This window comes from Canis lupus, chromosome 16 (genome assembly GCF_003254725.2).
Source record: "Canis lupus dingo isolate Sandy chromosome 16, ASM325472v2, whole genome shotgun sequence".
In the NCBI taxonomy this organism is placed as follows: Eukaryota; Metazoa; Chordata; class Mammalia; order Carnivora; family Canidae; genus Canis; species Canis lupus.
The window spans coordinates 7,612,539-7,627,117 of NC_064258.1; the positions used below are offsets into that span (position 1 = coordinate 7,612,539).

At 46.2% G+C, this 14,579-nt stretch overlaps 1 protein-coding gene across 8 annotated transcripts in view; it reads right to left on the bottom strand.

Moving 5' to 3' along the window:
- The window catches only part of AGK (acylglycerol kinase), a 76,510-nt gene extending 67,413 nt beyond the window's left edge, over nt 1-9,097 (bottom strand). For 5 of the 8 annotated variants that reach the window (XR_007402834.1, XR_007402833.1, XM_049095279.1 and 2 more), the window contains exons 1-2: nt 8,981-9,097; nt 6,092-6,209 (exon numbers count right to left, since the gene is read on the bottom strand). Coding sequence is in view for 6 of the 8 variants with exons in the window: in XM_049095279.1 (XP_048951236.1) it covers nt 6,092-6,192 (101 nt within the window). In the remaining 2 variants the exon portion in view is untranslated. The other 3 variants (XM_049095280.1, XM_049095281.1, XM_049095282.1) reach the window with 3 other exon arrangements.
- Between the last annotated feature and the right edge of the window lie 5,482 nt (nt 9,098-14,579).

Sequence of the window (14,579 nt, forward strand, 5' to 3'; positions counted from 1 at the left end):
TTGTCAAGAGCAGGTTCAATCAAATGATGAAATAGAAATCAAATTTTACTAAGTTTTTTTCTTAAGTGAAGGCAGAGACTGCAGATGTGGGATATGCTTTCAAGAATAGCATAAATGGAAGAAGAGAGACAGGGCAGTAAATAAATGGAAATACAAAGTTGAAAGAGAACATGTTCAAGCCACAAGGAGTTTGACACGTAGGAAGGAAAAGTAGGAAGAGTGAGATTAAAGATGAAGTGAGGGAGAGGATAAGCAATGAGAAATAGGACTTAGATCAGCATTGGAGTGACTGGCCTTGGGCAGGAGGAGAGTGACTTCACCCAATGAGGCAGAAAGGAAGAATATAAATATGTGTGCAGAGGGTGGGGAAGGAATAATGTTTGAGACCTGGAGGAAAGGTAGTTGGCTGGGGAAGAAGAGAAAGGAAGAGTGTTCCAGGAGGGCAAAAGCCCTCCAAGGAATCCCGAAACAGAACTTCATGGAAAGTGAACTTCTTCCAAAGGGACTTGAAAATTCTATAGGCTAAAGTGCAGATGTGGCGATGCTGAAGATGTATACACAACTCATAGAGTTGGGTCTGAAAACAATAGTAGAAATGCCTGGGTTGCTCAGTGGTTGAGCGTGTCTGCCTTTGGCTCAGGGTGTGATCGATCCCAGGGTCCTGGGATCAAGTCCTATACCGGGCTCCCCAAAGGAAGCCTGCTTCTCCCTCTGCCTATGTCTTTGCCTCTCCGTGTCTCTCATGAATAAATAAATCTTTTTTAAAAAATTGTTTAATAAAAAATAAAAGCAATACCAACCTGTACTTTTTAAAAGATCACTCTGGCAGTCGTGGGGAAGTAAGACAAGAGTTTGGCAAGGAGAGAACAGTTAGGATACACTGAATAAGAATCTAGGCAAGAGATGACGGAACTGTGGTGGTGACAGAGGAGCAGGCAAAAGAAATCAAACACATTCAGAGATTTAGAAGAAGCAAAATTCACTTAGAATGCATAATCTGAATGCAGGAAAGGATGAACGACAAACGAGGGATGACGTTCACATTTCTAGTGGGGGAAGTCAGATTGATGGTGAATGGTACCAACCGCTGAGAAGGGCAGGTGTGGCAAGAAAGCTTGTGATTTTCAGTCGCTAAGCTTGAGGCATTGGGGAGGCAGGCAAGTAGACACGTTAAGTAAGCAGTTGCATGCATATATAGGTCTGGAGCCCCAGAGAGGTCTTCATGGAAACAAACCTGGGATTTGTCTATGAACAGGTGGAAATTGCAGGCACTATGAGTAGAAGACATTACACAGGGAGAGGATACTATGTGAGAAGAGGACCTGTGGCAGAGTCCTAAAGAACTGCTTCCCTCAGGCCTGAGTGGAGGGGAAGAGCCAATGATGAGAGGGACCAACAGCCAAACTCAGAGGAAGAAAGACAGGAGCCAGTGAAAAAAAGCATTTCAAGGACAGTCTACTGTGTCTAAAGCCGAGCTGTCAGAAAGAATGAGAAATAAATCTGGTGAGAATAATTCTAACAAAGATTGGATAGGCTAGAGAATGAGTAGGAGGTCGGGAAGCAGACAAAACCTATTCAAATGACTTAACTGTGCAGAGGAGGAGGAGTGAGAGATGGAAAAGACAGGGAGGACGTGTGAAGGTGCAGCTGAGAAGTGTGTGAGGTATTGGATCGAGAAATCTAGGAGAGGAGAAAAGTCAAGAAAGCAGGAAAGAGTGATGGATTTGGAAGAAACTGGAGGGCCCAGGGGATAAGAAGTCTTGGATAGAAATAAGGTTAGGAAACTGGAATAATGGCAGACGGAAATGAGAGGCTGGGACACCAGGGCTCCAGATTTCCAGTGGAACAGGGGCAAGTGATGATAAGGTTCTCAGCCCCCCAAGAGTGGATGGAGCTGCAAGAGAGGGAAAAAACTGGTAGGCCAGGCACCGAAGCCTAAGCCTAAAGTAGATAAGATCCCAGAAAGCTGGGAGGTTCACAGTTTTATCATACACCCAGGTACGAGCCTCAAAGGAAAAGAGATTTTTAAAAAAGATTTTATTTATTCATGAGAAACACAGAGACAGAGAGAGACAGAGGGAGAAACAGGCTCCCTGTAGGGAGCCCGATGTGGGACTCGATTCCAGGACCCCAGGATCACGACCTCAGCCAAAGGCAGGTGCTCACCACTGAGCCCCCCAGGTGCCTTGGAAAAGAGATTTTTATAAGACGACAGAAGATTAATGGTTTGGAGTAAGTACTGAGGTGCTAAGAGAACATCAGCCCCACCTTACAAACCATTTGAAGGGGCAAGGCAGCTCCTATTCAAGAGAGCCACAGTTAGATTTTCTCAGCGAAGAAACTAGATCAATATAAAGAAAGAATGTGAAGACTACTCTGTGAAAAGGTGGGAGTATATAGATAAAAGAAAAGAAGACAATAAAAAGAAATCATTTGAACATTACCAACAGCTACATATGGAAAGCCCACAGCTGAGCCGACACCATACTCAACAGCGAGAAACTGAAAGCTTTTCCTCACAAATCAATAACAATGCAAAGATCCTGCCACTTCTATTCGACATGGTATTGGAAGTCTTAGCCAGAGCAAATGAGCAAGAAAAAGAAATAAAAGGCATCCAAACAGGAGAGGAAGAAAAATTATCTGTTTGCAGAGGACATGTAGAAAACCCTAAAGATTCCATACAAAAACAAACTGTTAGAACAAATTTAGCAAAGTTGAACACAAAATCAGCACATAAAAATCCACTGTTTTTATACACTAACAATGAACAATCCAAAAAGGAAATTAAGAAAATAATCCCATTTACAATAGCACCGAAAAAGAACAAAATATTTTGAAATAAACTTAACCCAAGATGGTGAAAGACTTGTACACTAACTACAAAATACTGCTGAAAGAAATGAGACACACCGGGATCCCTGGGTGGCACAGAGGTTTGGCGCCTGCCTTTGGCCCAGGGCGCGATCCTGGAGACCCAGGATCGAATCCCACGTCAGGCTCCCGGTGCATGGAGCCTGCTTCTCCCTCTGCCTATGTCTCTGCCTCTCTCTCTCTCTCTCTGTATGACTATCATAAATAAAAAAAAAAAAAAAAAAAGAAATGAGACACACCAATAAACCCATGCTCATGGACTGGAAGACTTAGTATCGTAAAAATGTCCATACTACCCCAAATGCGTTATAGGTTCAATCCAATCCCTCTCAAAATTTCAGGGGCATTTTTTGCAAAAATAGAAAAAAAAAATCCTAAATTCACACAGAACACAATGGACCCCAGATAGACAAAAGAATCTTGAAAAAGAACAAAGCTGGAGGCCTCACACTTCCTAATTTCAAAACCTATTATAAAGCTACTAAAGCTGGTGGTGTTGGCATGAACATGCAGATCAATAGAACAGAACAGAGAGCCCAGAAAAAAAAAAAAAAAAAAAAAAAAAACCCTACATATATGACCAGCTAATGTTAAACAAAGACGCCAAGATCATATAATGTGGAAAGGGCTCAAAATGGATTAAAGATCTAAATATAAGATCTAAAACTATAAAACTCCTAGATGAAAACACAGAGGGAAAGCTTCAGAACAGTGAACTTGGCCGTGTTATTTTAGATAGGACACCGAAAACAGAAGCAACAAAAATAGAAATAGACAAACAGGATTATATCAAACTTAAAGCTTCTCAGCATCAAAGGACACCATCAACAGAGTGAAAAAGCAACCTGTGGAATGGGAGAAAATATTTGCAAATTATGTATCTCATAAAAGAAAACCTACCACTCAACAAAAGAACCAAGGAACTTGATTTTTAAAATGGGCAAAGGATTTGAACAGATCTTTCTCCAAAGATAAACAAATGACCGAACAGCATTTGAAAAGATGCTCAACGTCACTAATCAGTAGGGACATACAAATCAAAACCAGAAGATGCTGTATCATACCCATTAGGATGGCCATGGTCAAAATGAAACAAAAACAAAATAACAAGCATTGGTGAGGATGTGGAGAAATGGGAAGCCTCACGCAGTTGGTGGGATTGTAAAATGATGCAGCTGCTATGGAAAACAGTATAGTGCTTCCTCAGAAAATTAGAACTACCCTAGACCCAGATAATCCCACTTCTGGATATATACCCAAAAGAACTGAAAACAGGATCTAGAAGATATATCCGCACACCTAAATTCACTGTAGTAGCATTATTCACAAGAGCCAAGAGGTGGAAGCAACCCAAATGTTCATTGACAATGAATGGATAGAGAAAATGTGGTTATATACATGCATATATCAGATTAGTATTCAGCCTTTAAAAAGAAGGAAATCCTGCCATGTGCTACACCATTAATGATCTTTAAGATCATGCTAAATGAAATAAGCCAGTCACAGAAGACAAAATACTGCATGATGCCACTTATCCGAGGTACCCAACGTAGTGAAACCAACAGAAACAAAAAGTAGAATGGTGGTGGCTGGGGGCGGGGAGAGGAAATGGGGAGTTATGTTTAATGGGTATAGAGTTTCAGTTTTGTAAGATGAAAAAATCCTAGAGCTCTGCTGCACAACAACGTGAATACGCTTAACATACTGGCTGTACACTTAAAAATGGCTAAGGTGACAAATTTTATGTTATGTGTTTTCCACTATGATTTTAAAACAAAAAGGCCATACGGTACTACAGAATACAGGAGAAAAGTTTGAGAAAAGGAAGAGCAACAGGACAATAAGAGTTTGCATTGTGAATGCACCCTTGAACATTAAGGGTGGAGAGAGAGCAAAATGAGGCCTCCAGGCTTACTGCATTTCTGTTCAAGATCTCTCAGATCTAATTCAGAACGAGTGGGCTGTTTTTCAAGTCTCAAGACGACACTGGCAAGAAATTATGAGGGTATGCACGAGACATCCTGAACAGGGTACATGGTTATTTCCTCAAATCTTCGCCTAGTAGCAGAAACAGCACTGACTCTCAGGGTGTGGGAGGGTCCTCCTGCTTGCATTAGCGGGGGCCTGGACTGGGTGTTCCTGCAGAGGGAATCCTAGTTCCCATCGTGGCAGGAGGTGTAAGGACTCTAGGGTAGTTAGAAGAGGGACAAAGGGCACACGTTATATGTTTCATATTGCATTTGTCAAAACATTTCCTCCATCTTTTTTTTTTTAATATAATACAAATTTTAAGCTTCTCAGGTCTGTTCTTTACATGCCAGCTAATGGAATTCAAGCACTGAGCCTTGAGAATACTTAGGGGGAAAGGAGGGATATGTTACCTTTAATCTACAGCTACAAAAAACTAGACACCATGTTGCATCCTAAGATTATCCTGACTGAGGCAAAGGCAAATGGAGACAGTTTACAAAAATATCAATATGAATTTCCTTTCTACTGACTACCTTTACAAAAGCTGTCTTCTGCTTAACAAAGCAGTCATTTAAGGCACCTGGACTGCAGTGTCCTTAAATACTTAAGCTGTAACCCTTAATCCCCAAAAGACGACAATTTAATTGGCTCTATTATTTATATAATTTTTTATACAAAAATTTTCTTTAAATCTTATTACCATGTTAAACCAGAGGGGAGCTCGGGCACTTTCTTCTGCTCTCAGGCCTGGAGACTAATAAAACCCAGGACTGCTGAATTCCGTATTCAAACAAAAGGTGTGAATGTCTTAGTCTCATTTAAATTCACCCAGGCTAATGGGATAAATGTGGAAAGTCACAGGGGCTGGAGCTAGCAGAATCAGTCAGGGTCTAACACAACAGTGATAACAGATCATAGTTAAGAAACTGAAGGAATTTTATAAAATCCCAAGGAGACAGGGGAGTTCAAACCCTTCTACTCAAAACTTGGGAGTTGACTTCTCTCCCTTTCTTCAGCTTCCGATCTCACTACTATCATCCAGAGTTGATGGCTCTGCTAGTACAATTTTCCAGGACTGGTTACAACAAGAAGCCTTTGTCTTTGTGCTTTTAACATATATTTATCTTTTACGCCATGATGTTTTACAGAGAAGAAAGAGCTCAGTCGAGCAAGATTTGACCTCAGGCCCCTTTAGGTGGTTTTGGTGTTGGAGGTGAAGGCGGGGTGGGGAATATTATGTATTTACCAGTGTTTTCCATACAGCCAATGGCCTCCCCATGTCAGCAGGCAGATCCCAGCTGTCGTTTTCTTCCAGTGATTTCTAAGTGTTTTAAAGAACACCGTCATCTTCTCCTAAAGATTTGCTAGGTTCACAGAGGCAGAAAAAGAAAAAGGTAAGTACCTAAGCTCACCGTGTAGAGCGCCGAGTGCCTTCCATCCGCCCATCCTCTCTGCTCTCCTTCCCTCACGTCTGTTCCTCCTTACCACACCTCCGGCCTCTTCCCGTCTGCTCCCTTGTAGGCTCATCAACTTCATCTTCTCACTGCCCACCTGCCTTTCTTCTTTCTTCACTTCTTTCTACCTAAACTCACTTCTTGCCTCTCTGCTCACCTGTGTCTCACTGTATCAGAAGCAAGCGGAGAAGAGCAGAGAAGGGAATTCCAGGCTTCCTGCATTTTCTCCCTCCCTAGTCACTCTACCACTGTTTTAAGAGTATTTGTCTACGATATACAAAGGCCTCAACAATAAATAAGTACCATAGAAGGCTTATTCAAAATAGAGGAAGACACTAGCCCCAAAATAGGAAAATAAGCGGAGAACACGCACAGGAAATTCAAAGGGCGAATACAACTGTGTGAAAATGTTCAACTTTCTAGGTAATCAAAGACATGCAAATCACAAAGAATTAGCACTGTTCACCTCTAAAACCAAAATTTTTTAAATGATCATATTCACTGATGACAAAATGAGATAGACACACTCATGCACTGCTGTAAGCAAAGGAAGTTCACACAACTTTATTAAAAAACCAAGTGACAATATATATCCTTATTCTGTTTGTTTTCTTCACAGCTTTTACCATTTGATGATCCTTATTTGCTCATTTATTAGCTTATCCCACTAGGACTGTAAACTCCACAAGAGTAAGGACTTTGTTCTGGTCACTGCTGTATCCCCATTCCTAAAATAAGATCTAGCTCCCACAACCCATTCAGTGCTAACTGCTGAATGTCATGGGGTTCAGGACACACCACCCCAAAATATGGCAACTTAGCATACTGAATATTTTATTTTTTTAATTTAATTTTTTTTGCATATTGAATATTTTAAGCTAAAGGAGTCTGAGACAATGAGTGACCACCAATCATTGACTCATTGTCAATGAGTGACAATGGTCAGAGTGACCAATGAAAGGTCACTCTGACCTCCCCACCTGACCCTTCTTTCCTGAAATAAGTCCTAAAACCCTCACTTATGAGGTTGCCCTCCTTAAACCCAGAAGGGATCATCATCTCTGGAGACACGGGGATGCCAAGAAGAATCCTAACAGGCCTTGCTAGGTTTCCCGTTTTCCTCATACTCAACCTAGCATATTCCTCCATGACTGTCCACTCTTCATCAAACTTAATTTTCTATCCACTGATCACTACCCTGTTCCTTGACTATAAACCTCACTTCCTCACTTGTAGGAGGTGAGAGGAGAAACCAGCCAGGTTTGCACTTGGGCGAGGATTTCAATCATTAGATTTGGACCGCGGGTTTGTGGAGAAGGGTAGTGTGTGCAGTTGAGAAGATGGTGGATTTGAGATGCCTGCAGGATACCCAAGTGGCTATCCAAATGACCAGTCTGGATTTAGCAGTTTGAAGCTAGGAGAAATTGGGTGGGAGATAGAGATCTGGGCCTTGTCCGTGTGGAGGAGGTCCAAAAACCACCGGAGGCAAGGATGGGGGGGGGGGGGTATGCCAATACTGTTAGAGAACAACCTGAGAGTTGATAAAAAAAAAAAAAAAGTCTGTTTACAGGCCATCCACGAGCCAATGGAACTCCTTTTTTGTTACAGAACAGTGCTTCATTCACAAAAATGTGGAAACACTTTTTTCGCAGGCAAGCGAGTATAGCGGAATGAGCAGCGGTGCGAGGATCCTGAGGCCTAGATGCCAGGGCAGCTCTCTCACTTCCAGGCGGTGAGAACCTGGGTAAGTCATTCGGCCTCCACCTCCCTTTCCCTGTTCGTAAAATGGGAAGACGGCATCTGCTCTGATCAACTCAGCTGGCTGCAAAAATCACACCTGCTGGGGCTGTGAACCCACGTTACTCGTTAGTAAAATGAGGATACAACACCTGCTCTGATTAAGTGATCTGGATAAAAAGATCTCATCTGTATCTAAGTTGTCACGGCAATGTGCACTCTATTAACCAGCGGTGCATACTTCCTCTAAGTACCCAGCAGTATTCTTACTCCTCAATCTCGGGTAAGATCTGAATGTGATGCGTTCAAATGAACATCTCGCGTCTGGGGCCTCCGGGTGGCTCAGGGGTCGAGCACGTGCCTTCGGCCCAGGGCGTGACCCTGGGGACCCGGGATCGAGTCCCGCGTCGGGCTCCTTGCGTGGAGCCTGCTTCGCCCTCTGCCTGGGTCTCTGCCTCTCTGCCTCTCATGAATAAATAAACAAAATATTTAAAAAAAAAAAAAAACCCTCCCAATTTCTGGTGGGCAGGCGCCTCCAGCAAACACAACCAGGTAAAGCACCAGGAATGAATGAACCGACCCATCCACCAAACCGCCCGGAAAGGCCCAGAGGGGACAGGGGGCGGGGGAGTCGCCCAGGGCAGCGACGGCTCGGGGCCCAGCTCCCAGGCCAGCTGACTCCCAGGGGGACCCCCGGGACCCCGGCCCCGCCCCCACCCCGACCCCAGGGGCGGCTCCCGCCGCTCCGCTCCGCCCCGCCCCCCGCTCTGAGGCAGCCCCGGCCGCACCCCCGGCCCCGGGGGAGGCCCCCCGCCGCCCCGCCCCCATCCTCCGGCCCCGGGGGCGCCCCCGCCGCTCCGCCCCACCCCCCAGAGGCCTCCCGCGGGCCCCGCTGCCCGCCCCGGCCCCCGCCCCGGCCCCGGCCCCGGCCCCGCGCCGCTCACCCGGCCGCTCCCGCTCGCCGCCCCGGCTTCCTGTGTGCTCCCTCACGCTTCCCCCGCGCCTTTAAGGGAAACCGCGGCGCCGCCGCCCTCGGGTTCCGCTGCGCCCGCCCGCCCGCCCGCGGACCGTGCTGCGCGGGAGCCCGCCGGGGGCCGCCCCTTCTCCGCCGCCCGCCGCCCGCCGCCCCGCCCGGCGCCCGCGGAGTTTCGGGGAGGGCGGTGTCTCGGGACCCGGCGGTGTCGGAAAACCAAGGAGTCGGGCACGTGCAGGAGGAAACGACAGAACAAAACACAACCCGCCCCCCGCCCCCCGCCCCGAGCTGTCGGACAGCGGGCGCCCGCGTTGGCCCCGCCGGGGGGGGGGGGGGGGGGGGCTGATGGGAGGGGGAGCAGGTGCCGCGCCGGCAGGTGCGCCGCGGGCGGCGGAGGGCGGAGGGCGGCCTGCACGGGACACCGAGCGGCCCGGGGCGCGTGCGGGGGGAGCCCGGGGGTGACGGCACCTGCCGTACTTGCCAGCATCGCTCTCCGGCCGCGCGGAGGAGCCGGGGCCGACGGCAGTTCGAGTCCCGCACCCCCGCGTTAGCGTTGGCACCACGCCAGCCCGTCCAGGCTGCCCTCCTACCTCCTTCCTACCTCCCTCCTTCCCCATCATTCCTCCAAACAACTTTGATGAGTGCGGGGCGCTGCCGCGTGGAACCCCGCGTGGTTCCTGCCTTCCCCGTTTGCTCCAGGTAAACGTGCGTCCTCCCTGGCTTCCCCTACATGCTTGTCTTAGGAAGCACCGCAACATCCAGCGGGTATAGTGCGGTAGGGCCCACCCTACCCTACCAGGTTCCAATCCTCACTGGGCCACCCTAGGTCATGGGAACTTGCAGCCCTCTCTCCTCTGTCTGTAAAGTAGGCGCTAAGAAGATCATCGTAAAACACATCTTCTAGCTATAAAATGTTGTGATACTAAAGGTATGGGAGACAGTTCTTGCCACTTCTCTTCTCCCAGCTATTTAGGACATGTGCTCTTGAAAATGAGTTGCCGAACTGCATCCCTGTAAGGCTAGAAAAATCTGAAGACTTCGCGCCGGATGGCCCAATGGGCAGACTAAGCTTTAGGGCTTCCGCAAAACAGTGGTTTCCAAAAATGAGAAACGTTCTCTTCGGATGAACGAACGTACCATAACTTCCCAACCAGAAAATCTAAAGAGAAATTTTCTCTCTCTCTCTCTTTTTATTTTATTTTATTTTATTTATTTATTCATGAGAGAGAGGCAGAGACACAGACACAGGCAGAGGGGGAAGCAGGCTCCATGCAGGGGGCCTGACGTGGACTCCATCCCGGGTCTCCAGGATCACGCCCTGGGCTGAAGGCAGGCGCTAAACCACTGAGCCGCCCAGGCTGCCCAAAAGTTTTCTCTTAAAACTTAGGAGAGGAGAACTTGATTTTATTTGAGTTGGAGCCATGGACAGTTGGAAACATCAGGCATCACAAAGCAGGTGCCCAGAAGGCCTGTGAAGAAGGGCAGCAGGTCAATCCACCTGGGAGAAAACGACACCCCAGGAGAGAGGCAGCCCCTCCATGGGAGGGAGAACACAGAGCTGCATAGCATCATAGCAGGCCTCACTCAGGACCATCCCTCATTGAAAAGTGCTCAGGGGGGCATGGGAATATCCATTAGCTTACATTCTTTCTTTATCATGAAGCCTTTAATTCACTGTGGTGAATGGGGACGTTGATGTCAGCCTGTTGTGTTCCCAGGAGAAAAATCTGGAAACAACTCCCAAGTTTCTACCTGGACTATGAAACTAGAAAAGATGAGACATCTCCACAGAATAAAAACTTCAGAATTACATGTGCAAAAGGCGGGGAGGGCATGGCAGGTCTCTGAAAGAGACCTTGTGTTCTCTCCTTAAATCGCATGCTTGTATAGATAGAAACGGGGGAACTATGACTCAGATATGTCACCTGCAAATGGGAAATATCTGCATCAAAATAGGACTAAGTCATAAATTAGTCATAAATTCATCTTCAAGGAGTTAACTGTACCCATTACATGACACGTATTTACTGACATTTTAATGTGTTGCCCTAGTATCCCATTTAGTTTTATGACTCATGCCATTAATATTTTCCCTGTAGTAAGGCTATTGTTGGCCCTTTGGTTAAGCTAACAACTGTCCCCTTGAATCATTTCCAGAGGGACACAGTGATAAACAAGTTAACTAAGGATTGTCCATGCTTTGTAGAACTTAATCTCCCACCCCCTCACTCCCACTCTATGTGGGATTATAGTGAAAGCCAAATCTTAAACATGTAGTTTATAAATGTGTAAGGACACAAATGACGCTAAAACACAGAAACTTTTCAAATGCTCTTTTCAGACATCCTTACCAGCGCTGAGTGTTGGACATGGTGATGCACCACCTGTTGTCCCAGCTGCTGGGGGTGGTCAGACCTTCAGCTGTCAGCCCCCTTGGGGACAGCACCCAATGCAGTGAGCCATCTTCACCAATGTCATACCCTTCTGGAGGTGGCCCACATCCAGTGACTGATCTAGAAGGGAGTTCAAACGCTTGGTCATTTGGGCTAAAGCAAATCACCTCTGAGAGCCCCACAGCTCCTCACAGGGTCAACCGAGGCTGTCGGACACAACCCAGTTCAGCTTCTCCCTCGGCCCAATCTTGTGTCCTCCTCTCCCGTCTTCAGAGTGTTGGCACTGAACACTAAACACTGGGGTAGAGAGACCAATGACCTCCTAAAGATATCCTTAACCCCTAGAATCTAGTAATACTTTGCAGGGGTGATTAAGTTAAGGCTCTTGAGATGGGAAGATTATCTTGGATTATCCAGGTGGGTCCAATGTAATCACAAAGGTCTTTATAAGAAAGAGACCAGAAATCAGAGAAGCAAGCAGTAGATGTGAAAATGGTAAATAATTTATAAGTTATGGATAATGTTTGGGAAATCTGGGTGAAGAGTATACTGCAAGGAGGGGGTTTATATCAGTTTAAGATACAGAAAGTAATTCCTCCTCCACTGCCAGTGCTTGGATGAAAAATTGAGCATGTAGCTCTACGTAGACCAGAGTCTTAAGGGCCAATCTGCTGAAAGATCTCAGGAAAGGTTTCAATCTTGTTGAAGGGGGTGGGGAATTCAAGAAAGTGATGGTGATGAGCCCTACAAAGGTTATGCTCTATGATTGGTGAAATAAACCAGTCACAAAAGACCACATACCATGGGATTCTGTTTGCACGAAACATCCAGAATTAGCACGTACTTAGACATGGAGAGTGGAGGTTGCCCAGGGCTGGGGTCCGGGTGGTTGGAAAGAAGTGGAAAATGCCAATGGAAAGACTTCTTTTTGGGGTGATGAAGTGTGCTAGGGTTGGTTGTAGTGGTGGCTGCACGACTCTAGGAGTACAATAAGGGGACCATTGCGTGGTGTAGGATCTCTATCTCGATACAGCTGCAATGAGAATTAAAGAGAAGGTCTTACTTTTTCCCTCAGGTAAGACCGTACATGTACATAATACCTGAAATTGCTGAAGTGGAGAAGCTGAAGGGACTCCGTCTTAGAAAGGCTCTGTCCAGGGGCACCTGGGTGGCTCAGTTGGTGTCTGACTCTTGATTTCAGCTCAGGTCTTGATCTCAGGGGTTGTGGGACTGAGCCCCACATTGGGCTCGGTGCTGGATGTGGAGCTCGCTTAAGATTCTTTCTCTCCCCCTCGGCCCCTCCCCCCACTTGCACACTCTCTCCCTCTTGTAAAAAAGAAAAAAAGAAAAGACAGAAAGGCTCCATCTCTGCTATTTTTCTGCTAAGCCCCATTTACTCATGTTCTATATTTTGCCTCTGAATAAGCCAAAGAAACTATGTTCCCACTTCAAGGAGGAAACAAGAAAGTTAACCATTCTCAAGTTATGCCCTAAGCCCCAAACACCTAATAGCACCTAAGAAGAGCCAGATCTGGAACGTGTTCCAGGACATTAAATTCAGTCAAACCTTGACTGGCGCTGGCATCAATACCCCTACCTTCAGGAATTTATAACACCTATTATTCACCTGTCACCTGCCTTTGATCAGACTCTACCCTGGATTTCTAAAGGAACATGTACACTAGATGCCTTTTGCAATATAAACCCCTAACCCCAAGCGATGACAAGACTCATTGTCCTTTGCTTTCTGAGTCTCCCAGACACTCCGTCTGTTATTCTTTACCGGTCACTCACACTACTCAATAATCTCAGTTTTCACTTTCTCTGGCTTGCATTTGATTTCTGTCCTGCATGAGCCAAGGCCTACCTTGGCTGGTCCTGCGGGACCCTCTTCTGAGTGCTCGGACCCAGCCTACCTGCATCACCGCCACAACTCCCGGTCAGCCGTGAAGGGAACCAGTTTGGGCCCATGCCAACTCACAGAGGATGGAAGGGAAAAAAACAGAAAGAACCTGGATCCTCGATGACATCATTGAGCGACATGGTTGTACCGTGCCTGGAGCTTGCTCAAACTCTGGACATCCTATTACATGAAATAATAAATTCTCTTATTGTATAAGCCTGTTAGAGTCAGGGTTTTCTGTTTCTTGAAGCCAAGAGCACTAAACTGATAAACTACAAGCCACAGGTTATTGGTGGGTAGAAGACATAGTAAGGACATTGTTTCATTTTGGGTTTTTTCAAAGATTTTATTTATTTATTTGACAGAGAGAAAGAGACACAAGCAGGGGGAGAGACAGGCAGAGAGACGGAGAAGGAGGCTCCCCACTGTGTGGAGAGCCAGATATGGGGCTCGATCCCAGGACACTGGGATCATGACCTGAGCTGAAGGCAGATGCTTAACCAACTGAGCCACTCAGGTGCCCCAGGACAGTGTTTCTAAAAAGATGCTAGGTTTTTATGAGGAATACAAGTGAAAGTAAATGGCAGAGACTACTGATATCAACGGTATGCCTAACCTTTTATTCCTAAAATCACTCTTCAGCCATTCCCCTGGACCTGTGCCATGCTTGCTGTCCATAGACTCACTAAAAGAGTTAAAGGTGATAATGCTCATCACCACAAAAGCCTTATATGTAGCATCTCAGATGAAACCTGCCTGTGGGACTAAGTGGTCCCCAGTCAGAACTTCTCTCATAGAAAATTTTGTATGAATTCTTTCAACATTCATTTTTGGTCTGTTTACTTATTCTATGCATACAAATTCCTCTTTAGACTACTTCATTTCCCCTAAGAAAAAGTGTAAAATGATGTTCTTGTGGTATTTATGCTTAAAATCTCTTCCTTTTTGTGACCTTTACTATCCATTGCAATTACTACAGCCAGATTGGAGACATGTAAATGAGGCCTTTTAAGGAACCAGCAGGTTCCTAGGAGAGAGGATATCTTCCACAATGTAATACAAGATTTCATAAGACCTTCTCTGTAATGCCCATTCTCGCCTGTGATCTGTATGGGCCCTGCCTTTTTCTGAATGGGACTTCTCTTATTAATGTATCTCTTTGTCATCCTTTCCCACCTACTCCTCCTGGTGACATCTGGCCCTAGCTGGCACTTTCTGGCTGTGTGTTTAATACAGGAGTGAAAAAGCAACAAAGGTGGGGTCCCCACTGATTG